Source organism: Oncorhynchus mykiss, chromosome 2 (genome assembly GCF_057628025.1).
Source record: "Oncorhynchus mykiss isolate SJ-2025 chromosome 2, ASM5762802v1, whole genome shotgun sequence".
In the NCBI taxonomy this organism is placed as follows: Eukaryota; Metazoa; Chordata; class Actinopteri; order Salmoniformes; family Salmonidae; genus Oncorhynchus; species Oncorhynchus mykiss.
Window position 1 is genome coordinate 70,511,642 of NC_143023.1, and position 26,277 is coordinate 70,537,918.

The window sequence follows — 26,277 nt, forward strand, 5'->3', positions numbered from 1 at the left end:
GATGAGATATAAAACCATTGAGGGAAAGACAATGGGCACTGACTCAGAGAGCACGCCATACATCACAATGGCTTTCATTATTATGTGGTTGCAGATGATTGACGGGAGAGGTAAAGAAATACAGGTACATATCCTCCAGAAAGACCCTTTCTCACTTACATTATAAAAAAAGGGCCCATTAAAATATTACATATCATACTAAATGTAAACCACAATTAAAGCAACAGAAGTGGGGCATGACTAATGATAAAAGTGACAGAGGTATGTGTGTATAACATTTGCCATTCTGGTGTTAAGGGACTTGTCTGATAATCCATTTGTCAGGCCTTACAGCATAGCGCCACATAATGTAGGTGAACCAATTTCACTGCTTTTCAGATTGAAAACATACAGTGAGCTCCAGAAGTACTAGGATAGTGACAATGTTTTGGTTGTTTTAGGTCTGAACTCTAGCACATTGGATTTGAAATGATACAATGACTATGAGGTTAAATTGCAGACTGTCAGCTTTAATTTGAGGGTATGTTCATCCATATGGTGAAAAGTTTAGAAATGACAGTACTTTTGTACATAGTCCCCCCATTTTTGGGAACAAAATATATTGGGACAAATTCACTTATATGTATATTAAAGTAGTTAACCAGCAGGGCTACCACAGCATTCTGCAGCGATACGCCATCCCATCTGGTTTGCGCTTAGTGGGACATATCATTTGTTTTTCAACAGGACAATGACCCAAAACACACCTCCAGGCTGTGTAAGGGCTATTTGAACAAAAAGTACAGTGATTGAGTGCTGCATCAGATGACCTGGCCTCCACAATCATCCAACCTCAACCTAATATAGATGCTTTGGGATGAGTTGGAACGCAGAGTGAAGGAAAAAAGCAACCAACAAGTGCTCAGCATATGTGTGAACTCCTTCAAGACTGTTGGAAAAGCATTCCAGGTGAAGCTGGTTGAGAGAATGCCAAGAGTGTGCAAATCTGTCATCAAGACAAAGGGTGGCTACTTTGAAGAATCTCAAATATAAAATATATTTAGATTGGTTTAACACTTTTTTGGTTACTACATGATTCCATATCTGATATTTAATAGTTTTGATGTCTTCACTGTTATTCTACAATGTTGAAAATAGTAAACAAAAATAAAGAAAAACCTTTGAATAAGTAGGTGTGTCTGGTGGTATGTCTTGTAGAGTATGCATTGGTGTCCGAGCTGTGTGCTAGTAGTTTAAACAGACAGCTCGGTACACACTTCTTACAAAAACAAGTAGTGACGAGTCAATCTCTCTTCCACTTTGAGCCATGAGAGATTGACATGCATGTCATTAATGTTAGCTCCCCATGTACTTTTAAGGGCCGGTCGTGCTGCCCTGTTTTGAGCCAGTTGTAATTTTCATAAGTCCCTCTTTGTGGCACCTGACCACACGAATGAACAGTAGACCAGGTGCGACAAAACTAGGGCCGGACCTGTCTTGTTGATAGTGTTGTTAAGAAGGTAGACCAGCGCTTTAATATGGACACACTTCTCCCCATCTTAGCTACTGTTGTATCAATATATTTTGACCATGACAGTTTACAATCCAGGATTACACCAAGCAGTTTAGTCATCTCAATTTGCTCAACATCCACATGATTCATTACAAGATTTAGTTGAGGTTTAGGGTTTAGTGAATGATTTGTCACAAATACAATGCTTTAAGTTTTTGAAATATCTATGAAAAACTTATTCTGAAACTAACTGCAGCTCTTTGTTAAGTGTTGCAGTCATTTCAGTTGCTGTGTCATGGGGATGGTGTAATGGGGATGTCATGGTGTCATGGGGATGGATGGCGACTTGAATGGAGACTTGAATAGCATGCAAGGCAGAAGGAAGAATTAAGAAGCAGGTAATAATGAGAGGCTGAGAAACAAGAAGGAAGAAAATGTGTGAGAAAGGGAGAGGCACGGAATGGTGGGAACAGGTAGAGACAGAGAGACAGAGAGACAGAGAGACAGAGAGAGAGAGAGAGAGAGAGGGAGGAGGCAGGATTCTTCCTGCATCTTTTTGCCTCATTTCAAATGGATGGATCTATGCCTCTGCTGTGTGGAGGAGGGGTGTAGAGGAGAGAAGAGAGGAGAAAAACAAGGCTATAAAAATACAGTGCAAAGAACAGCCACTGTGAAGTTTGTCTTCTAATTCTATGGGTTTTCAATACTCACACACCATTAGACAATGGTCTTGGAATCCTATTTAATGGCAGATATGTAATTGCACACACCAAGCAATAAATAATATTATTGAATACCATATTTCACCCGTAATCTCTCTCTCTCTGCCTCACACACACACATGCACGCACACACACACACACACACACCACACACACACACACTCACACACACACACACACACACACAATATGTTTTACTATCCTTGTGGGGACCTACAGTTTATTTCCATTCAAAATCCTATTTTTGTTAACCCCTAACCGTAACCCTAAACCTTACCCTTACTTTTAATCCTAACCTTTACCCCTAACATTAACCCCTAACTTTAAACCTAACCCTAATTCTAACCCTAACCCTAATTCTAACCCCAACATCTAAACCTAAAATAGTCTGTCTTTGTGGGGACCTGGAGAATTTTTCTTGTTTTACTACCCCCCCCCAACACACACACACACACACTAGGATACTTCTACCCCTCTGGTCTTCATTTCAGAATTCTAATGAGTTTCCATGCACCACTTCTTCATCACCTAGCTTATCTGGGTCTGGGTCTAAAAGTGAACTAGTTTCTCTGACTCTCAGATTAGTTTTACCTCTAAATGCAATATGTAGATCCCTAGAAGAAGGAGCATCAGGCACACATAATTATGAAGCAATGATGAATAATCCTATGGCAACACTTTGACCTACTAAATGAATACTGCTGAGACCAGCTTCAGCCGCCTACCCCTAGCGTAATTGCTGGATACTATCAGTCATATATTAATCTATAGCTCTGTATAAGATGATTTATTATGACAACATTTAAAGGACTGTACTGTATATGCATGCTGTGGCATCAAAGGACATCAGTAAGACTACCATGTAACAAACTGCACACATCTAGGAGCATTTACACCAATTGATACCAATTTGGAGCATGGATAATATTATATCTAGGATGTATAGCCTATACGCACCATCCAAATCCAATATGGGGTGCACTTAATTACAGGTAGACTAAGCGATATGGGGTACATGCAGAAAGTAAACAGCATAATGGGTCAATTTCCCGCAACAACTAAATTCTCCGCTGTTTATGTCCTGAACCCACGCTGTAACAGCATGAAATGAAGCCGTGCGCAGATAATGTGTGTCAGAGTCTTGCATTTCACGCATCTCAATGGGCACATTCGACAATGCAGCCGCCTAGGCAAGGCGGACTAATCTACAAATCACATTGCATCATAAATAACAACTCAATATCATTTGTAGATCAGGCAATCGGTCACACATGATACATAACGGTTTTGATGCTCTCGAACACGGCCAATATTTGAGGTGCTGCTCGTGGCAAAGTAGTTTCGCTGAGTCTACCTTTAAGGCCATCTCCATAAAAACTCTGAGTAGCCTATTTGATTTGGTTATGGTGCTTAGAATTCATCCACCGTTTAAGGAAAACACGGATCAGATAGCCTACAGATTACAGAAAAACTTTATTTTCAAGTAATATAAAGTGAATACGTGTATAATCAGAGAGGCTATGTAACGAATTTAGCACAACATTGGGGATGATCTTTACGCGTAATTGTGCACTGAATTAAAATGGGACTTTCTTCCACCTCTGCCACCATACCAATGAATAATTTGCAGGTAACATATCTGATAATCCTACAGGTAAGTAAGCGATACCTACATCCAATATTACAGAGATGCCTTTCCGTGGCTCTGGTGCGAAGAACTGCTCTTGGGCAACCGCTGCCTCCTCCTTCGCGTATTCCCGGGTAGAGATGCTTTTGTTGTCGCTCATCTTGGTGACTATCCAGCGGACGAGCCCGTCAATTCCACCGGGCTGGGCGCCGCTGTTTCCAGACTGTGCAGCCGTCGCTGACTCGCTTTCCTCGGCCACGGGTTTTGGTTGTTCTTTGCTGTCCTGAGCCCGGAGTTTCGGTTGTTCTTTTTGGAGCAGTTTGTGGACACCGTCCCTGCAGTAGCGCGCTGCTTGCTCACACATCCTTTTGCCGCGGAGCGTTCATGTTGAGCGTTATGGGGGCAATCCCTCCCTCTCCTCTTACATCATCATCGACCCTCCGAACGTCCCAGAAAACACACAATATGACTTTCAGAGGGTTACGGATTGTCTATTGGTGCCTTGGCCAATTTTCTATCAGCACCTTGTCTGATATACTTCCATAAATATATTATAATGTATTGTATATGTAAAAGTTATTGTAAAGACATTAAAGTAACAAAGTGTTGAGAGACATTGTACAAGGTGGATTTAAGCACCTTGAATTAAATTATGGAGTAGTATCCCACACTGGGCACACTGATTGAATCAATGTTGTTTCCACGTCATTTTAATTAAATTACATTGAATCAACGTGGAATAGATGTTGATTTGATGTCATTTTAACACTCTAACTCTAACATTCTTCAGCATTCCACTTAAATAAAGTAAGAACGCTTTTGCTTTCAGATGAGATGTGGAAAATGTTCACTTTCATTGAAAGATCAAGTCACTAGTACTTTTCCATTAGAATAGAGGGATTGAGTGGCTTGGTTGAATGGGGTGATGTCACCCTGTTCAGCAAGCCATTGACTGTGCCCCCTGTTGCATTCATAATCTCTGCTAGATGAAACACTTCTATGATGATGATCAGAGACGTTGGGCTTTGTCATAGAGCGCAGAACGCCCCACCTACATGTTTCATCTGAGCCTCTCTCAATTTTGAGGAAAGTCCCTCATTACTACTGTGTGATGTGTGCTACTATAAAGGCCCATGCAGGATAACCTTTGTGAATCGAATGGCTCTCTGGTCCTGCCCTTTTCAGCGAGGTGGTTATAGTTTAGATGTCTTTCCCTTATATTAGCCCAACCTACCCAGAGTATTAGCATCATTTGGAGGAATTATCTGCCATTAGAAAGATGAAAATATAATTATTGACATTTTTATCTAGCGAAAAACTCTGCATATGGTAATCGTCCACAGCAGTTATTGAGGAAGAACCCATTCTGAGAGGACATCTTGCCTAGGGGACTAGAAGTGCTTCCATCCACCTCCAGTCTTTGACAAAGGAAGGCCTGAAGCAGAGCACAGCCAGTCAGACCTGGTTGGGTTCAATAGGACTTCGGTTACTTGAGCCTTATCAGTCCCATGCTTCGCCACATGGATCAGGAAAACAAGCCCATTACAGACAGCCCAGCATAGACAGGCTTCTCGTGTGGTAGATCCCAGATGGATGTGATGCCCCTTAGCACAGGGCTATGAGCTTTCCATATAGAGGAGAAATGAGAACTCTTTCACTAGAGAATCTATCTGTCTGCTCTGATTACAGTTCAACTACATCACAACTGCTACTCAGTTTCAAACTGACATTCACAATCACAACACATGCCATTTCTGTCAGAACTGTTCATCCTCTTCTGTTCACTGTCTTCTCTTGAGATCATACCAGATAGGGGTATTAGGAACAATCTGACCATATAACAAGCCCCAGTGTTTCCACTACAGATGTAGGATCAGTTTTCTACAGCAGGAAAATAACCCTGCAGCAACAGGAAATTTGAATTATTATGTGGATTATAATTAATGTGGAAATTATAAACATTAGAAGCCTTTTTAAACCTCAAATACACTACTTTTGCATTTTGCAGGAAAACTAACAGCAATAAAAAAGTGATCAAATTAATAACTTCTTAAGGCTAAGGGGCAGTATTTTGATGTATGCCCAAAATAAACTGCCTGTTACTCAGGCCCAGAAATTAGTTAAAACTGTTAAAATAATGTCTGTGAGTATAACAGAACTGATTTGGCAGGCGAAACCCCATGGACAAATCATCCAAGGAAAAAAATAATTAAGGTCATAGGATTTTTCAATGGGACTGTAAATAGGGAAACCCGTTTTTTTAGGAACCTGCTTGCAGTTCCTATGGCTTCCACTAGATGTCAACTGTCTTTAGAAAATGGTCGATGTTTTTATTTTGAGAAATTAAGAAGTAGTGCTGTTCTTTGTACGTGTCACTCTGAAGGTCCCTAGTCTTTTGTTGCGCGTGAACAGGAGCACGCTCCATGTTATTTTTCTTCGGTATTGGAAACAGATTATCCCGTCTTAAATTTGATCGATTATTTACATTTTTGCGTACCTGAGGTTGGATTAAAATCAAATCAAATCACATTTTATTTGTCACATACACATGATTAGCAGATGTTAATGTGAGTGTAGCGAAATGCTTGTGCTTCTAGTTCCGACAATGCAGTAATAACCAACAAGTAATCTAACTAACAATTCCAAACTACTGCCTTATACACACAAGTGTAGGGGGATAAAGAATATGTACATAAAGATATATGAATGAGTGATGGTACAGAGCGGCATAGGCAAGATACAGTAGATGGTATCGAGTACAGTATATACATATGAGATGAGTATGTAAACAAAGTGGCATAGTTAAAGTGGCTAGTGATACATGTATTACATAAAGATGCAGTAGATAATATAGAGTACAGTATATACGTATACATATGAGATGAATAATGTAGGGTATGTAAACATTATGTTAGGTAGCATTGTTTAAAGTGGCTAGTGATATATTTTACATCATTTCCCATCAATTCCCATTATTAAAGTGGCTGGAGTTGAGTCAGTGTGTTGGCAGCAGTCACTCAATGTTAGTGGTGGCTGTTTAACAGTCTGATGGCCTTGAGATAGAAGCTGTTTTTCAGTCTCTCGGTCCCAGCTTTGATGCACCTGTACTGACCTTGCCTTCTGGATGATAGCGGGGTGAACAGGCAGTGGCTCGGGTGGTTGTTGTCCTTGATGATCTTTATGGCCTTCCTGTAACATCGGGTGGTGTAGGTGTCCTGGAGGGCAGGTAGTTTGCCCCCGGTGATGCGTTGTGCAGACCTCACTACCCTCTGGAGAGCCTTACGGTTGTGGGCGGAGCAGTTGCCGTACCAGGCGGTGATACAGCCCGCCAGGATGCTCTCGATTGTGCATCTGTAGACAAGCCAAATTTCTTCAGCCTCCTGAGGTTGAAGAGGCGCTGCTGCGCCTTCTTCACAATGCTGTCTGTGTGGGTGGACCAAATCAGTTTGTCTGTGATGTGTATGCCGAGGAACTTAAAACTTTCTACCCACTCCACTACTGTTCCATCGATGTGGATAGGGTGGTGTTCCCTCTGCTCTTTCCTGAAGTCCACAATCATTTCCTTAGTTTTGTTGACGTTGAGTGTGAGGTTATTTTCCTGACACCACACTCCGAGGGCCCTCACCTCCTCCCTGTAGGCCGTCTCGTCGTTGTTGGTAATCAAGCCTACCACTGTTGTGTCGTTCGCAAACTTGATGATTAAGTTGGAGGCGTGCGTGGCCACGCAGTCGTGGGTGAACAGGGAGTACAGGAGAGGGCTCAGAACGCACCCTTGTGGGGCCCCAGTGTTGAGAATCAGCGGGGTGGAGATGTGGTTGCCTACCCTCACCACCTGGGGGCGGCCCGTCAGGAAGTCCAGTACCCAGTTGCACAGGGCGGGGTCGAGACCCAGGGTCTCGAGCTTGATGACGAGCTTGGAGGGTACTATGGTGTTAAATGCCGAGCTGTAGTCGATGAACAGCATTCTCACATAGGTATTCCTCTTGTCCAGATGGGTTAGGGCAGTGTGCAGTGTGGTTGAGATTGCATCGTCTGTGGACCTATTTGGGCGGTAAGCAAATTGGAGTGGGTCTAGGGTGTCAGGTAGGGTGGAGGTGATATGGTCCTTGACTAGTCTCTCAAAGCACTTCATGATGACGGAAGTGAGTGCTACGGGGCGGTAGTCGTTTAGCTCAGTTACCTTAGCTTTCTTGGGAACAGGAACAATGGTGGCCCTCTTGAAGCATGTGGGAACAGCAGACTGGGATAGGGATTGATTGAAAATGTCCGTAAACACACCAGCCAGCTGGTCTGCGCATGCTCTGAGGGCGCGGCTGGGGATGCCGTCTGGGCCTGCAACCTTGCGAGGGTTAACACGTTTAAATGTTTTACTCACCTCGGCTGCAGTGAAGGAGAGGCCACATGTTTTGGTTGCAGGCCTTGTCAGTGGCACTGTATTGTCCTCAAAGCGGGCAAAAAAGTTATTTAGTCTGCCTGGGAGCAAGGGCGGGTCAGGGCCTTATATCCGTCGCTGAAGTTAGAATAGCAGTGATCCAAGGTTTTGCCAGCCCTGGTTGCGCAATCGATATGCTGATACAATATAGGGAGTCTTGTTTTCAGATTAGCCTTGTTAAAATCCCCAGCTACAATGAATGCAGCCTCAGGATGTATGGATTCCAGTTTGCAAAGAGTTAAATAAAGTTTGTTCAGAGCCATCTGCTTGTGGGGGAATATATACGGCTGTGATTATAATCGAAGAGAATTCCCTTGGTAGATAATGCGGTCGACATTTGATTGTGAGGAATTCTAAATCAGGTGAACAGAAGGACTTGAGTTCCTGTATGTTTTTGTGACTACACCACGTCTCGTTAGCCATAAGGCATACGCCCCCGCCCCTCTTCTTACCAGAAAGATGTTTGTTTCTGTTGGCGCGATGTGTGGAGAAACCAGCTGGCTGCACCAACTCCGATAGCGTCTCTCCAGTGAGCCATGTTTCCGTGAAGCAAAGAACGTTACAGTCTCTGATGTCCCTCTGGAATGCTACCCTTGCTCGGATTTCATCAACCTTGTTGTCAAGAGACTGGACATTGGCGAGAAGTATACTGGGGAGTGGTGCACGATGTGGTGAGTAGTTGACTCAAAGAGAGATAAATACAATAGTTGAACAGTTCTGAACAAATTAATTTCTTCCAACATGAAGGAGAAGCAAGAGAGAGATAGCAAATGCAGCTAGCTAGTTTAGCCTACTCAAATACACTGCTTAAAGAGAGGGATGCTATGCTAGCTAGCTGGCTATGACTATCCAACACAACACTAACTCTTCCATGTCAAGGTAAGCTTTTGGTTTTGCTAAGTGGTTTTGGTTTTTGAAAGTTCTAAACTGCTTACTGACTGTGCACTGTAACTTTACTGCATGACTGTAGCGGTTTTACTAACACGTTAGTTGTATTAGCTATGTTGACTATGACGTTACTTTAGCTAATATGGTGACAACGATGTAGGCTGTGTGTAGTGGTTATGATATGGTTTGGCTTGGAAAGGTTTTTTCACCTGGTCACATATAGCTGATGTGTTGTGCATTGAAGTCCACAAGTGATGGGAAAGGGTGTGAGGATAGATGCGAGAGGGAATACAATGTGGCTGCTATGAAAGTGAACCGTGTTTCACTTTCATAGCAGAAAACATTTCTTAAACAGAAGCAAATGGAACAAAACTAGGATACATATACCTAAATTTGACCAATAGAACCTACTCATTTACAGCTGTTGGACTAATGATTACACCCTAGATCAGCTTGATGCAGGCAAGAGTGTGCAAGGCGGTATTGAATATGTCACTGTTTTTCCTCATAGAACATTATGTCATGTTGGCTGACCTGGCCAATCAGTGTTCTACTTGAGTGAATATTTTTAATGACCGGTATACGCCCACACCATTCTGTTGTTGGGTTATGCCCACACCTTTAAAAAAAAACTTGCTTTAAACATACTTAATTCAAAAACTTTGGTAGGAAAACTATTTCACTTACACTATATTGTAATTAAATTTGAATCATACTTAATAGAAATCAGGAAATACTGTACAGGTTATTTAAAGCTTTCCTACTCACCAAATTAAAAGCTCTGTCAGGAGACTTCAAACCCCTGCACAATATTTAAATATGAAAGAATTTAACAACTCATTGACTTGTGAGAGAATGACGGAACATTTTAATAGTTACCTTTCCCAAAACACAGGCCCTCATCCTGCTCACTCACTGCTTGCGCCCTGTCTCTCACACACACTTCCAACTATTCACCAAACACACTATTGAACTGCTGTTTATGCTAATTGGAAACATATATTTCATGCATTCTGAACACCCATCCTGTTCCCACAAATGAACCCAGGAGGTACAGTATCTGGTGCTGATGCCAAATGAGTGCTATTTGGAGAGGAGCAAGTGCTCTCCCTAGTGGCTCTGAGAAGAACACATGGATCTAGACTAGAGAAACGAGAAGAGATAACACCCAACATCAGAGCTGATAAGATAGACCATGTCCGCTATAAATATATTTATTCTTTAATCTCAAAATGGATAAATAACCTAAGGCTTTATAAATAGGACAAAGACAAATAAATTCATATTTGTAAAATAAATACAGTAAACAAATGTAATTACTGGAGCCTGCTGTATATAGTCTAAATATGCAAATATTAAACATATTACCATTTTTCAAGTTATTTCAGTGCTAAAATTATTAGCTTGACATTTGTTTAAAACTATATAATTGAGGAGTAAACATAGTATCAACCACAATGTGCATTTGAATGATACACAGTGTATGCCAAGAAAAATAACAATCTTGTCATTACGTTAGATGCATGCAGACCCACCTTGGAGAATGCAGGCACAATACTTGTGGAGACACTGACATCTGGACTGCGGCACTCAGCACTGAAGTACAGGCTAATGAGGTTCTCCATTCTCACAGAGGCAGAGGCTGTCTGGCGCACCGGAGTCACCATATCTATTGTGCTGATGATACCCGTCTCTGTGGTCTTGTAGTTTAGGTAGGAGAACAGGTACTCTGTAGACTCATTAGAGGAGGACAGGACACATATGACTGAATACAAATCAACTTGGAAAACAGCTGCATTTACAGCCTTCAACTATCGGTAGGTAGCAAGTGATGATCTGGGTTTTGGAATCTATAAGTACCTGAAGATGGTCAGTATGCATTTATAATGTACATCTACATGAGCAGATTCTCTCCACTGACGTTTGCATTGCATTGGCCCTCCTTGTAGGCGAAGAAGAAGACCATGTAGTCCCTCTTGGCCAGAGCTGGTACATCCAGATAGTCCAGGCCCTTCAGGGACACAGTGCTTGATGATCTCCACCACAGCAAGGAACCACCACACAGAACATTTTAGTACTGGCAGCTGACAAAGTTGTGGTGATGTAGTGTAGTGTGACAGAGGTAGAAGCAGTGGCACTACAAGGTGTTAAACAGCTGATAGACATCCTGCTAAAGTAGTAGTGTGGTACTGCTGAGGGTTGGACTGCCAGTTGTGGACAGGCCCTGTCTCAGTGTACGACCACAGCTTTGAGGGCCTCAGAAGTGCCATGCAGAGTGTAGAGTATGCCTGTCACATCTGGGAAGAAGAATACAGAGTCCTGGAAGAGGGAGAGGAGAGTAAGACAGTGTGGTCAAGCAACTGAGATGAATAACAGGATGCATCTACAGTGCGTAATGGTATAATATACTGTGTCATATAAACATATTATTTGACAAAACCAACATAAGTCATCTAAAAGGGCTTTGACGTTCATTGTCAGCAACAATAAGAATGTGTCCTCATAACCAAGGCTCTTCACACTACAGACACACTCAGTCTGTTCTAGAGCTAAGACAGTAATCCCTCTAGACATCCGCGTTGCCTCCCACAAGTTTTAATTTCCCAGCTTGCCTAGGGTCTGGTTTTTCGAGACTACTAAGACAGCACTCCAGTAAAAGTGTCTCTCACCAGGTGCTTCTTGCCATCTGGGGTCAAGACCATGGGTTTGTATGTGATCTCATAAGCCTTGTGCTGCTGGTAGGGATCAATGATGAAGGAGGAGGGCCACTCCAGTGTTCCCCCTCGATCACAGGCTTCAGAGTCCAGCGCTGATTTGTGAAGTAGGACAAGGTCAATGATGGGGGGCATGATTCAGGAGCCTGCCAGGGTGAATTTGATGGCTCTCTCTATGGTGTAGGGCAGGTCATCATATCTCAGGTCCTGACTCAGCTCCACAGGGGCAAAGGCCACCTCAAAGGGAACCTCCATCCCAGGGCATATGTAGCCCTCTGCAGGGGTGAAGTCTCTGCCAAACCTCTTCATATCCCACTGGAACTAGCAAAACATCAAAATGTATCATGAGCACCAGTATGTGTGTCAGAGTACCTACCTGGCTCCAATTTCTCCAGTGTTCCGCATGATGCGTTTTATGGCCTTGCAGCGCTGAGCAACAGCTCCAAAGGGCAGGTAGTCCTGGTCCAGCTTGACCTCCATGCCATGACAGCAGCCATTCAGCACCAGCAGGGGGCGTACCGTGCCCAGATACTCAAGTTGCAGCTCTGAGGTGAAGGGAGCCATGCGCTACCTGGGAGAGAATAGCACCTCCACCAGACAGAGGCCCCCAAAAGGCTTCAGGGTCACCTCACCTGGCGGGTTCACTGACAGCACCGACGGTACAGGAGAGAAATACACGTCTCATCACACTCACTCACACAGGTAGAACTAAACTAGTATGACAACTCTCAACTGTGTTCTCTTTATAGCTACATTCTGAGCAAAACATCCATTAATGTAGCTACTGTACTACTTGCCAGGTCGAGGTAGCCATATGGCTTGCCTTTCAGAGAGAGGACACAGTGACAGTGATGTTGAGGTGGTTCTGAGAGGCGTACAGTACCCTGGAGTCAAGCAGAGTGTGTACAGTGGAGCTGAGCAGAAGGGAGAGGTCAGAGAGGAGTGGCTGTTGTTCACCAGGGGAATCACCTTCCTGATCTTCTGACCAATCTGCAGAGCCCCCAGATTCACCACCTTGTGTCTGGGGTCCTCAAAGTCAACCTGGGAGGAAGAAGTGCACAGGAAACGTATGCATAAAGACGCACAAGCACACACACGTATGCACACATACACACACACAGGCATCTCCTCACCTTCATCTCAATTCATTGACCTAGGGTCTCGACCACCTGCTCGACACAGTCATTGATCTCAAAGACCACTCGCTCATGGTATTGCACTGCCTCCTATGGGTAGAAGGTGATGGGCACCGCCATGGACCCTCCAGGGGGCAGCACTTCCGTCTGGAACCCCGCCTCCAAAAACGGGGTGTTAGAGAACTGACAATCTACACCAGGGTTCCCCAACAACAAAAAATAAAAAATCTGTTCCCAAGTATTCCCACGCATAATAGAGAGGCACGACGTGATCGCATACTAAGCAAGGTTTGAAATTATTATGTTTTAGTCAAATATTATATCTGTTTGGGCTTCTTGCTGTCAATTTGCAGTCTACTACTAATTAGTAATTATGTTCCGGCCACCCGAACATCCACTCAGGAAAAAAACGGCCTGCAGCTGAATCTAGTTGATGATCCCTGATCTGGACTGAAGAGGAGAATAACACGCTATGGCAGCTCCTTCATTGAGAGTCACTAATATATATTACCTCTGCTTTTCCCTGCCAGTGCAGTGAGGCCCTCTATCCTATTCATTACATTTCATTTGGAAGTATAAGCGAGAGGAAATGAAAAGGGCCAACAGCGAGCCTGTCAATGGATGTAGGCTGTTTTTTTTTTTCGGTTTTAAAGTTGTCGCTCAAACAAAGGCAGAGGGAGAGACAACTTGTCAGCAGTTACCTGATGCCCCTCTCTCCGTTGTTGCTTATGATCAGTGTCTGTGTAGCTGGCACCATCCCTGCATCCTAGATGAAGCCAATTACAAAGGTGTCTTTGAGGAAGGAGAAATCCAGGCCAGCCGAGTCCAGGATGGAACAACTGAACGCCCATTCTTAATCTGAGAGAGAGAGAGAGAGAGACAGAGAGAGAGAGAAAATCGCGAATCAGAACAAATGGTAGACAGAGGGAGAAAGAGGGAGATTCATTTCTGCTAAGATTCTGCTCAGAGATACCTTGATGTTGAGGCCCATGTCTTTGAGCACACACTTCTGCAGGGGGAAGGAATGTCATTATAAAACTTCAGACAAAGCAAAGGAGTGAAAAGGTAGCTGTGAATTTGCATTATGAGGAATTAAGTGTATAATTAGCCTTTCTGTCTGAGTCTTAAGCTTTGAAGCCCACATTTCTCCCCCGTTTGAAGTCCACCTGATGAGGAGAGTTGCCTGGGGACAGCTCAGCGACGCCTCCCTCGGTGCTCTCACACTGCATACAGGCAGGCGTTCATGCTATCGCCCTTTGTCTTGACATTCATAGTGAGGGGCTGGACCTTCACCTGAACTAGCAGGTTAAAGATCACCACTCCATCTTGTGTTGGGGTGAAGGACACTACCACAGGAAACCTGCAGGGCACCAAGAGAGACAGGATGCTTTTGTGTCACAGACAATGCATTAACTGTAACAACAGATGGACTGCTACACCATCCAGTTACATTACATTTAGATGATTTGTTGATGTACCACTGATAAGCTGAGAGTTGAGTCACACACCTGTCTTCAGGTGGCACTACCCCTTCCATAGGCTCCAGCTGCAGGCTGTCCAGAAAGGCTTCTGAGTGGCAAGACATTTCTTCAACGATAAACTGGAAGGGCTGATTCTCCCTATTCACCAGATACACTGTTTGGTGAGCCTGGTCTGATAGAGCAGTGTGTCCTTTGAAGTGGATGGTCTCTCCTCTTCAAGGAGAACTTGGCATAATCACACACAGCACTGATGCATAGTTCCATAACTCTGAATGAGTTCTCTACCATAGCTCTGTGTCTGTCTCAATCCGATGGGGACACACTCAATTTACTTCACTAGTTGCTGTAATTAAAATACAATGGCCTCTCATCCCTTGCCTGACGACTCAAAAGGAATTCTTCCGCCGCTGTCTGTTCGCAACATATTTCATTCTGAGACAGCCACACCCTTGAAGTCATTTGTGGTAACGTCAAAATAACGGGTGTTGTAGAAAACAGTCATCAGCAATTGGATCATCTCTAACCAATCAGAGTATTAAAGCTACTGACACATTTTCAAAACGCTGCTTTACCCTGGCTCTGACCCAACCCATGGGTTTCTGGGACCAATCAGAACAGATAGAATGTGCTTACATTCCAGAAATCATTGGGGAGGTACTCAGATCCAGACTGATTGTGGAGAAACTGACGTCCGTGGGCGTGGTGTAGCATTTGACCAGAGCAAGGAGTCTGAGTAGTCAGCAAATATCCTCCCTGCATGGGTCAAGGTGATAAACAATAAATACAGTCACAAAAAGGTAGCCTTTTTAGTAAGCCTGTGTGACTGTATCTTCTTCTTTGCAGACTGTTGACTACCCGCCTGTTTCCCAGACTCAACCCACATGATGGTCCTGAGGCGGTCGTCGCAGTCTGGCACCTGGTCCACCACCTGCTGGAACACCACCCTGCACAGCTTACACTTGATAGGCTGGGCAGTCAGTACTACGGGCGGCTCTGAGCAGAAGGCCACGGTCACCTCCTTGGCACAGTCTACATGGAGGTGGACCACCTGTGGAGAGAAGCAGACCTGGGGGCTGTCTATTCCTCACATCAGGCACATAACACACACGGCAACACAGACAGAAAGTCACACAACAACAATATGAGGTAAACAGGAATAATGCAACAGTCGATACCAAACATCAAATCAATCATCATCCAGTAATGTGCCTCGAGGCATATGGCTCTCTTTAGGTTGATGGGCCATTGTCTCATGTCAGATGGCGTCACTCTTACGCAACGCTCGTTCCTCAACCGATCAGTGCAGACGGCAATCGCGCAATCTGGCTTGAGACAAGGGTCCATGCTATCCGGGATCCTTGGGGCGTCTCTACCCCTTTGAAGTTGAAATTTAAAATGGTTAAGGTAAGAATTAAGGTTAAGGGTTAGGTTAGGGTTATGGTTAAGGTTATGGTTTGAATAAGGGTAGGGGTTAAGTTTAGGGTTAGGGGTTTGGGGAGGGACACCCCAAGGATCCCTAAGTATGATGCCCTGGTCCTGGGACACACTGAACTCACCCCCCAGCACCTCTAGCCTCCAGGCTGCAGCCCCCAGGCTGTGTGTTGTTACGCAGGTACAGACTCCTTGTGTTCTTCCTTAGGTTCACAACCAGCACAGGGAGAATGTAGTAGAGTGGCGAAAGGAAAATCAACAGAAAACTACCATGACAAAAACAAATCTCCTACTTTGTTACTGAAGCATGTTTAAAAACGATACAGCAGTTCTGGGTAATGTTAATTAGAGCATTAATTAATTTCAGACCTGTGCAGCAGATTCTTTTCAAAATGCAGCTGCTTGCGTTCGAGCTCGGGATGGACCCCGCGACAGAAATGCTGGCTCTGGGTTCTCTTTGATACACCACACTGTCTTCTATCTGCCAGGGCACAACCATGGATCATTGGAACACATCATTGGAGTTTCAAAACGAGAACAAAAGTAAATGGGCGTGAGAATGTTCACTGATAATATCAGTGAACAGTCATAACTTCTAGGTAAGTTTGTGTCACACAGTCAGGGTTCTGACTAATCCGACATCTCAGACTACATTCTATGATGTCATGAGTAGTTCTGATTGGCTTCTTGTCGCTCGTTGGGATGTTGGGAGGGTCCAGTTGGTAGGTGGCAGCCTTGGTGTCATGCTGGAAGAATAAATGAATCTCAGCATCCAGTGGGGTGTTGTTGTGTATCACCAGCCTTTCCATGTTCTCTGGATACTTCCTCTCTTTATACCTATGGCGCAGACAGGTAACACACAGGCATGCATCACACATGTTGTCATCTATGGAGTTACAGCGAATAAACTCACAGAGTAGGTAGTGGAAGTTAATCCCCTTACCTATCTGTGGTCTTGCAACAGAGCAGTGGGCCAAACTCATAGAGGCCAGAGCGGATGATGTAGCTCTTCTGCAACACTTCAGCAAAGGACTCTCTTCCTGTGGGCAAATACCATCCTGGGATAGACCAAACGACACACACTCAACACATCATTTACAGCGATAATAAAACATTTCAACCTATAAAAAAGTATGAGATCAGGCCTCCCCGGGTGGCGCAGTGGACAAGGGTGCTGTACTGCAGCGCCAGCTCTGCCACCAGAGACCCTGGGTTCGCGCCCAGGTTCTGTCGTAACCAAACGGGAGGTCCGTGGGGTGATGCAATTGGTCTAATGTGGTTAGGGAGGGCTTGGCCAGTAGGGAGATCCTTGTCTCATTGCACACCAGTGACTCTTGTGGTGCATTGTGTGCTAACCAAGGTTGCCAGGTGCACAATGTTTCCTAGTAGCTACTAAAAACAATTGGATACTGTGAAAAAGGGGTAAATTATTATTTATTTTTTTAAATTATGAGATCTGACAAAACTCAGCTATTTACTAAAAACAATTGGATACTGTGAAAAATGGGTACATTATTATTTATTTTTTTAAATTATGAGATCTGACAAAACTCAGCTATTTATAACATAACCCATAACACACATAACACAACATTATTCAGAAGGAATAAAAAAAACACAAATGTCTTTTAGAAACAAACAATACTCACTTTGTGTTTCTGCTGATGGATAGATATGTACAGATTCCCCCACAGTACATTTTGAAACATATCTTGGTACCCAACAACTCAAAGTTCAGTGTTTTGTCAAACTTGACAGGGACTTGGGAGTGGAACCAGATCTTCAGGATCGCCTCTCCATAGGGCGGGACATTCCAGTGGAATGTGGTGAGCCTATAGAAAACAACACAAACCTTTAAGTCACATTCATGCACATCAGTGTTTATTCTTGTGTGTTCTTATGTAGTTTGCACTCCTGTTGGGACTCCTGTTGGCACTGCTCAGTGTCAAATAAGCGAGTCACAGCCTTTAGAGGAGGGGAGCGGGAGTCAATGGTCCTGGACCCCTTTTTGGCTAGGGTGCGTCTCTTGTCTTTCTGACTCTCTCTGCCCGTGTCTGCCTTCTTCCCCCGTCCTTCAGTAGAGGTCAACACCTCTTCCTGTAAGACCCATTCAGTTAGACCTGGCTATAATTAATAGCTTCATTAATTCATTTATCATCCAATTTAAATGGACAAACGTAAAGGGCATTCAGAAACAGTTGTTAACGAGGTTAACAAGTGTTCCAGGGAATGAGCATAAGTCTAGACATAATGTTAATACAGTATCATCAATCATGTTTTTCAGAGTAAGCAGGAAGTTCAAAATAAACAAGTGGATATGGTGGCAATAGTGGATTGATGTGTGAAGTTATGCTATTTTTCATGGAGGACCTTTATACCTTGACCGAGCCTTAAGCTTCCTTTGGGGATGAGGGCACCATAAAGGGGAAGCAACTAGTGATCTGCTGTGCACTGGGCACAGGCCTGTTCTTAGTGTAGAGTATGACAGAGGAAATAGTGGAGAAGGGGATAGGAGGGCTTTTGAGTCCAAGCCCTAAACCGTCAAACACATGGGGAACAGAGAAGAGAGGGGACATCAATTAAAGATCATCATTATTATTATCATATATTCATGGGCAAAAATACATTGAAAGGTCAATACGTATTTACCTCTTCAAGAGACTTCAAGAGACTCTTCAAGTATGTTGCTTTTCAGGGTCTCTGTTCCACTAGGATAGTCCCTCCCAATAACAGAGAGGTTTATATGGGGTGCAGTCTCCTTTGGACTAGTTTGTCCTCACCCTCTGCCTCTCTCTGTGCCATCTCCTTGGCTTTGAAGACATAGTAGTTGATTGAGAGGTTGACCATGTAGATGAAGCCTTGGTGATCTATAGGGTGCTGCTGGGGGAGCGGCAGTACAGCGTCTCCATCCCGTCCATCACAACACCCCGGTGACAGTCACTCAGCTGCCAGGGGACAACACATACATCACATGCATCATTTACACGCTCTTCGAATCACATGGGGGATTTATTCAGGGTCCATGGACTATAAATTATTGTTGTTGCATTGTCGAGAAGGAACCTGCAAGTAAGCATTTTGTTGGACAGTGTATACCATGTGTATCCTGTTCATACTGTATGTCTAATAAAACTTGAAACATCCCCGACCAAGGACTGAGAGGCCCACATACGCTCTGTGTGTCTCTGTACTGTATGTCACCTGTGGTCTCTCTGAGAGGTTGCCCATCAGCAGTTGGTCTGGTAGCAGTCAGTTCATCAGGCCCAGCTTTACGACCTGGCTCACACTCACATTGATGCTCAGCTGCTGGTGGATAGGAACACCACCCTGCACAGAAAGCAAGCACTAATAAGAGGCATTACAAACTCCTAGCTTTGATATTGTAATACACATTACTGTGATGAGCTGCGGGTACCATTGAGGGGGCGGTGACCTGTTAAATCCTCATCCGACCCACAACACTGTTCTTGTTACTGGTGGAGATGGATGGGGGTCGTTGACTTGACTGCCCTCAGCAGGGTGTTTGGCTATAGCCTCCACACTCAGAGTACCAGCACCCTGACCAGCAGGCCCCATCACCTCCACCACAGCCTGGGCTGTATAGACACAAACACACATCACACCTACAGTTAGACAACTACAAACACAGTATATAGTCCAAAGTTAGTTTAATGTTAGGCTTTAATGCCATACATTACAATTTGTTTGATACAGTTATCATTGGCTATCTACAGAGTGAGATGCCCCGTGAATACCTATCCATCAAGCTGAGACTCACCGGCCTCCTCCACCCTCTTCTGAGCATGCTCAATGGCAGCCTTGGCACACAGCTTGTGGGCCTGCAGGTTAGCAGAGGTCATCCCTGAGGACAATGCAACCAGCACCACAGGATCAATGCTTAGACATGCTGCACCTTAGTGTTTGTCAAGAGTCACTGTTGTGCCCGTTTTACCTGCACACAGATAAATGCTTTTCTCACTGCTACTTTTTCAAATGGTAGATGTGCTGCTGCTTTCCTGAGAGGGGAGCCCAAAGCACAATGACTGCGATGTTCAGCGGTTTCGTGTAGCCTGGCCCTCAGGTGACAGGTCAATGACCATGTGGTGGGCGATAGCTCTGGACACTGGGTTGACCTCCAGGTCCCCCACACTGGCAGTCCTGCTGTCCACTGTGGCTTTGATCAGGTCTAGGGACAGAATGCAACGTGATACCTGCTGTTTTTTCTCTCTATGACTATTATAGTGTCACAGATCCCGCCGAACTGTGTCATTGCGCACACCTGGTCCCCATTCCCACTGATTGTATTTGTATAAATGTGCCCTTCATTTCACCATTAGGCTGTCAATTATTGTTACTATGTCCGTTGGTGCATGTGAGTACCTGTGCTGTGTGTTTTGGCTTTCGTGCAATTGTGGATTGCGCTGATGATTATGGGTCACGTCCTGTGTGGTAATCATTGTGCTCTTGTGTTATTTATTCGAGGTACACCTCGCTCTTTTGTTTGGGTTTCAACCCTGTGTGTTATACATGTGTTTGTTTGGTCTTTGTCCCCGTGCCTTTACATGGCATGCTGTAATTTGGGTGAAATAAAAAAAACTATTAGCCTTCCTGTGCCTGTCTCCTGAATCATTCATACCAGCGTCACATATAATGTCTGTGGTATTCTGTCACAAAGTTGCATGCTGTGAGCAGTGTGAATGATGTTCAGCTGTTCTATCTGTTTCTGCAATGGTAAGTCATTTGTACTGTTCGGCGTGTTATAGTGTTATGTATTTGGTCTTGTTCAGTACCTCCACATGACGTCTCATCTTTGGAGGGAGCTGCCTTTTTTATTTCCTCCATGAGTCGTTCTGGAAGGGGTGGGGTGGCCAGCTCCTCCTCCCCTTCTCCCCTGCTTCAGACGCCTCCTCATCTTTAGAGGAGCCAGCCTTGGAGTCTGGGGAACCAGACAACGCTTTGAGTCAGTGAGAACTTCCACTACAGATTATCCCAGGTCAAATCAAAGCTTCCACTGCAGATCAAACTAGGCCTTTTATACCGAAAGTCCCAGAACTCACCCCAATGGATTATACATGACCTCTAAATCAGTAAGCTATCAGTAAATATTAATGTACTGCTTTTCCATCCCGATAAGAGATGTTCAGACAGTCTGACAGCAGAATAAAAATACAAGTGTGATTCCACTGCAGAGCAGACCTACCGTCCTCCTCCTCACAGTTGTGGTCATTATAATAGTCGATTAGCTCAGGAGTTAGTGACTCTCCTGGGGCGCGTGGGGGCATCAGCAGGAAATTCTGGTCATCATACGCAGAATCTTAAGAGAGAGGGAGAGATTATATTCCAAAGCTCTTAAACAGTATTTCTTCATACTTGAAACGTAATACAACCTAAACAGAACATAGGAGATCATTCAACACACAATTGATGTTTTCTTTGATAAGAACCATGTCTGCCAAGGTCCACCATTAGAGGCAGTCAAATGATTTCACCTTTTCTTCCTCCTGGTATTGCTTGTCAAACTCCCGGGATTAGAACTCGATGGGAAAGAGGCAAGGGTTCCATATGATCACCTCAGTCTCCTCTCCAGCACTGAATGGGAGGGTGGGTCCCAGCTCCAGCACAGATGAGGATAACTCCAGCTGGTGCTCCTCTCCCTGCCCCTGGCCAGCAGCAGCATCTTCTGGGTGCTTTGGGCCACTGACACCACCAGCCTCTGGCTGTACACCCTCTATGGAAACAACACAGCCATTCACATCCAGGGAAGCAGCCAGACACTATCTGAACAGCAGCCCAGCCAACACTCTCTCTCTTCCAGTATTCCCTTAGTTGTCTCTGTCTCTCCCTGACTCTTCAACATTACTTCCACCAACCAGACACACACTGTAGAGGCTACACCAATCTTTTAGCTAGGTTCAGCTAATCTCCACAAAAAGCCACCAAGACTCTAAAGCACCAGGCACCATAACTGTCATTGGTGTGTGTGTATCTGATGGAGGAGGTCCATAATACGGCAGAGAGAGATAAGGCCCTCTGTGAGTCTGTCCTCTTATCTGTGTCTCCCAGGGCTCATTTCTGTCCCCAGCTGGCTGTGACCAGTGCATCCTGACTCCATCATTCATGAGAAAGATGAGCTCTGGAAATACTGAGAAAATGCCGACATGCAATGTTAACAGAACAGACTAGAGAGACAAGTTCAAACTTTTTCTGTCATTTATGAGAGAGCCGTGTTCCCTGCTGTCATGACTGCTTAAATATATTAATCTGTAATGGGCCTTTTGGACTTACTTACCCCCTCAGCTGGGCTGACTTTGACCTGGATGTTGACTGTCTCCATGATACAGCACGCCTGTTGAAGGAAGCATCTCAAACACACTTGGGGGAGGATGTTGCTCCAATCTGGCCTTCCATCTCAGGTGGAGGGGGACATGCTTATCAATCTAAACACAGGCTATAGGCACATATTACTTGAATTAATAACAATTATTAACTGTAAAGAAAGAGATAATCAACGAGGGGCAATGCATTCTCTGGAAAATAATGAACGACGTGGATGGTGTGTTCCACAACGCAAGGCCCGAGTTGATTGTCCCTTTTATACCATGGCTATAATTTAACGCAGAATTGTGTTCATTTGCAGGTGGAAATGTGTTCAACATCCACTGAAGTAGCCAGCAAGTTTACTAGCTAGCGACACCAGTTCCCTTGGTAACCAAACAGACTTGCTAGTTTAGCTAATCAAACCATCATCCTAGCTGGCTACTATAAAAATCGAAATCAATAATGCCAATAATGTTTTCGATTCGACTTTTGCTTTCAAAAGCAGCTCAAACATAGAACATGTAAGAACTATAGCCATTGAATTCTACCGTGCAAATATATTGTGCATTATAGGGAAATAATGCATGTATGCCCTTCAAGCCAATCAGAAACGAGTGTTCAACAATGCCATGGTATAATACATTTAAACAAAAACAGAGAGATACAATATCTATACCATAGCCTAATTAATATCTATGTGGATAATGTCATTACTGAAGAGGACTTGGTGAATATTGTATCTTGATGTTGGTTTACTCTGTGATACAATGCAGTCCTATTGGTAAAGATAAAGCCCAAATATAAATGAGATGAGCTTCACCTCTCAGTAGACGTAGTGTGGACCCTGGGGTCTATAATTATTCTCTGAAGACACACAAGACAAGAAGAAAAATGGGCCAAAGCCCTGCAGCTAATACCCTTAATATCCTGTTTTTAAATATTTCATCCATAATAAAACACAAGATAATGAACAAAAATGCACCTAATTAGCTATTTGCTTTAATGGTAAAAGCACATAATTTAGGTTAAACCCACTGACAAGTCATCTGTTTAAAGGGTGTGTTCTTTTGTACTGTACAGTTTTGCTGCCTGCTGTTTGTGAAAATATCCCTCAGCTTCAACAAACCCCTTATAAACCATGAGGCGGTATAGAATACCAGTGCTTCTGCTGGGTAGTGTACCTTCTCCTTGGGCTGTTGCTCTTCTGCGATACTCCACTCACAGGGGACAGGCTCGTGGTTGAACAGCTGGACAGTGGTCACCTGAAACAGTCCACACTGGAGGCTGTCAAACTGCAGCATATCCGTGGAGGTTGAGACGGCGGATATGGTGACTACGGCACACAGACGGATCTGGACTGTAAGGCCCCCAACTATCTGGCAATAACAACACACAGTACAACGGCACCACAACGGCACCATGGCACATTCAGCCTGTTTGACCTTTAAAAACTAGGGGTGGAAACATTTCCCACATATGTTGGAAAACAACAAAACAGCATGTACACAGAGGATACTCCAGAGTGCACAGTGGTCTAAGGCACTGCATCTCAGTGCAAGAGGCGTTACTGCAGTCCCTTGTTCGAATCCAGGCTACATCACATCCGGCCATGGTTGGGAGTCCCATAGGGCGGCGCACAATTGGCCCAGTGTCGCCTCGGTTTGGCCGTCATTGTAAATATGAATTTGTTCTTAACTGACTTGCCTAGTTAAATAAAGGTTCAATCAAAAAAAATGTAATAAAACAAATCCATGTACTGAAGTGGAGAACTACTGTTGGCTATTCGTGCAACAGTTTTCCTGCTGTACCTGTATAGGCATGACGGTGCTGATCTCCCTCAGATCCAGATAGGCTCAAACGTCACCTCAGAAGTCTCATTCTTACAATAGGGCAGGTTCTTCACCCTGAGGATAGGAGACAGCTCTGGATCAAAACCATCCACATATAGCATTATCTATCTACATTCATTCCAAATGCTGCCCAGGAACCCCCCTGTGCCTGTAAGCGGTCGGCGGTCAGCCCAGAAGGAAACAGACATGTGTTTGTCACTTTGACTAACTATGTGAGTAGAAACACTACCCTGGATCACCTAGCCAAAATCCCCTGTGTACTCCATCAACATGAGACTTAATGAGATCCCACTTTCAGTAATGAGCTGAATATATGCATAGCCATGGTGTGATTACGTACTTGCATGTGAGCCAACCTGCCAAGCTTCTTACGCCCCTTTCTAGTGGACGCAGGTGTGGCCCTATGGTCCACTTGTCTCTTCTCAATAGCCATGGCATTCTGTTTCACCAAGAGCCTCTCTACCTCCATCTGCAGCAGGGAATCATGCTGAGCGCAGTGAGAGAGAAATAAATGTCACACACATCTGTCACACACATCACCCAGGTATCATGTCTGGTATACAAACTGAACAAATTGGCCTTGATGGTGCGATCTATGTACACGAATCACGGGAAAATAGATTAGTGATAGAGTTGACTATACTGACTGTAGGGATGTAGTCCTCGTCAGACAGGAGGCCCTCTCCAGTGGTTGGCCGAGTGGTGCCTTTATCTCTCCTGTCCTCCTCCAGGGCCTCCGTGGACTCCTTCACCATCTACACAAGGCAAGAATAGAGAGTAACGTACTGTAACAAAACTGTTTCACAGTATGGAGATAGAACTGCACAACGAACAAAGGCACATACAGAGCACTGGGTCCAGACACATCCTGGGGAAAATGCCCTCTCCTCTGAGAGTGATGCTCTCTGGCTCACACAAAGCCTCCTGCAGTCTTGTGGAAAACCTAAGGGATCCCAGGGAGATAGTACAATGACAGCTTCCGCTCAGCCTTCGCCTCGGTGTAGCACTTTGAGTAATGAGAGACAGGTAAATGGTTACAGGAAAAACACCCTAAATAGCTACAGTAAAACCACTAGATGTGTGTATGTAGTTACGCTAAATACTAAACATGGAGTGCTGGTAGAGAGGATTGGTACAGAAAGCCCTGTATATCCTCTATACTGTGGGCTGTCTCACCGTTCTAGGGATGACCAGGGGATGTCCAGGCCGAGAGTCCTCACACTCATCCTGGTCCCCCAACAGAGCACTGAACTCAAAGCCCACCTTCCCTGTGTTCCTCATGATGATTTTTACCTCGGCCAGATGGTCAAACAACTGCAGGAGAAAGAAGAGAAGAGGAGGGGGAATGGATCCCAAAATTGATGCAGAACCGGCAAGGATGAGATGATTCCGCTGATTCAATCATTTACAAATCAAAAATCAAAAAGTCCTTGTTTGAATCTTAATGATAATTGTCTGGATGCATTCATTGCACACCTAAACAGGGACATATTAAAAACACAAGCAAAGAAAGCTCACACAGATACCTTTATCCTTCACAAGTAAACCGGACACAACTAAGTTTCAGAATGATCATGGTATAGCTAAATACACGAAGGCCACATTCGATCTCTGTTCTGTCCAGGCTGTAAGTGACCAGTGAGGGCTCTCCTTTGAGTTTGATCTCTTACGTGGGGCCCTCCTTGACCTCACAAAGAGCCAGAACCTAACCATAAAAGGCGAAGGATACCAGTTGGCTTTCACCTGGATGCAGCAGCCGATACAGTAAATAGGTAGGATATCAAAGACGAGAGGAGGAGAGACAGATAAGGAGGTATACTGTAGGTCAGAACAATGATAGAAGGGTAGATAAAGACACAAGGACACATGGATAGAGCAATCGTGAGAGACGGTAGGGTGCACAAACGAATAGTCAATAAAAGGAGAGGAGTTGAGATTCAATACTGTAATTCAATTCATCAATGTTCTCGGTTAAGGTGTTCCTAAGGTCTGAGCAATAGAGACAGAGAGGAAATCTCATCAGCAGGCCACCTGATAGTGTGTACTGTACTGTACCTCCTTCACTCCAGCACTGGGGGGCTCTTTAGTTATACGGCTTGCCTTGCCTGTGTTCTGATCAGCACTGGCTGGCAACTGTGCTGCTGGGGACTTGTTGTGCTCCTATCTGCTGGGGGTGTAGCTGTTTC

General features: G+C 44.4%; 1 protein-coding gene, 1 long non-coding RNA gene and 1 pseudogene across 4 annotated transcripts in view; all 3 read right to left on the reverse strand.

Moving 5' to 3' along the window:
- Positions 1-11,144, reverse strand: part of LOC110495228 (N-terminal EF-hand calcium-binding protein 2) — a 150,611-nt gene extending 139,467 nt beyond the window's left edge. The window contains exons 1-2 of one of the 3 annotated variants that reach the window (XM_090206484.1): positions 11,022-11,144; positions 10,697-10,890 (exon numbers count right to left, since the gene is read on the reverse strand). In XM_090206484.1, the coding sequence (XP_090062610.1) occupies positions 10,697-10,828 (132 nt within the window). In that variant the 5' untranslated portion in view covers positions 10,829-10,890; positions 11,022-11,144. Of the gene's footprint in view, positions 1-3,887; positions 4,822-10,696; positions 10,891-11,021 lie in introns of those variants that run through there. The other 2 variants (XM_021570520.3, XM_090206486.1) reach the window with 2 other exon arrangements.
- Positions 11,145-11,371: 227 nt separating this feature from the next.
- Positions 11,372-19,783, reverse strand: LOC110501848 (uncharacterized; annotated as a pseudogene).
- Positions 19,784-24,042: 4,259 nt separating this feature from the next.
- On the reverse strand, positions 24,043-24,873 carry LOC149985215 (uncharacterized). Its single transcript, XR_016488105.1, has 3 exons — positions 24,739-24,873; positions 24,432-24,578; positions 24,043-24,145 (listed from the first exon to the last, which is right to left on the reverse strand). It is a non-coding gene; the product is annotated as an uncharacterized LOC149985215 (long non-coding RNA).
- Between the last annotated feature and the right edge of the window lie 1,404 nt (positions 24,874-26,277).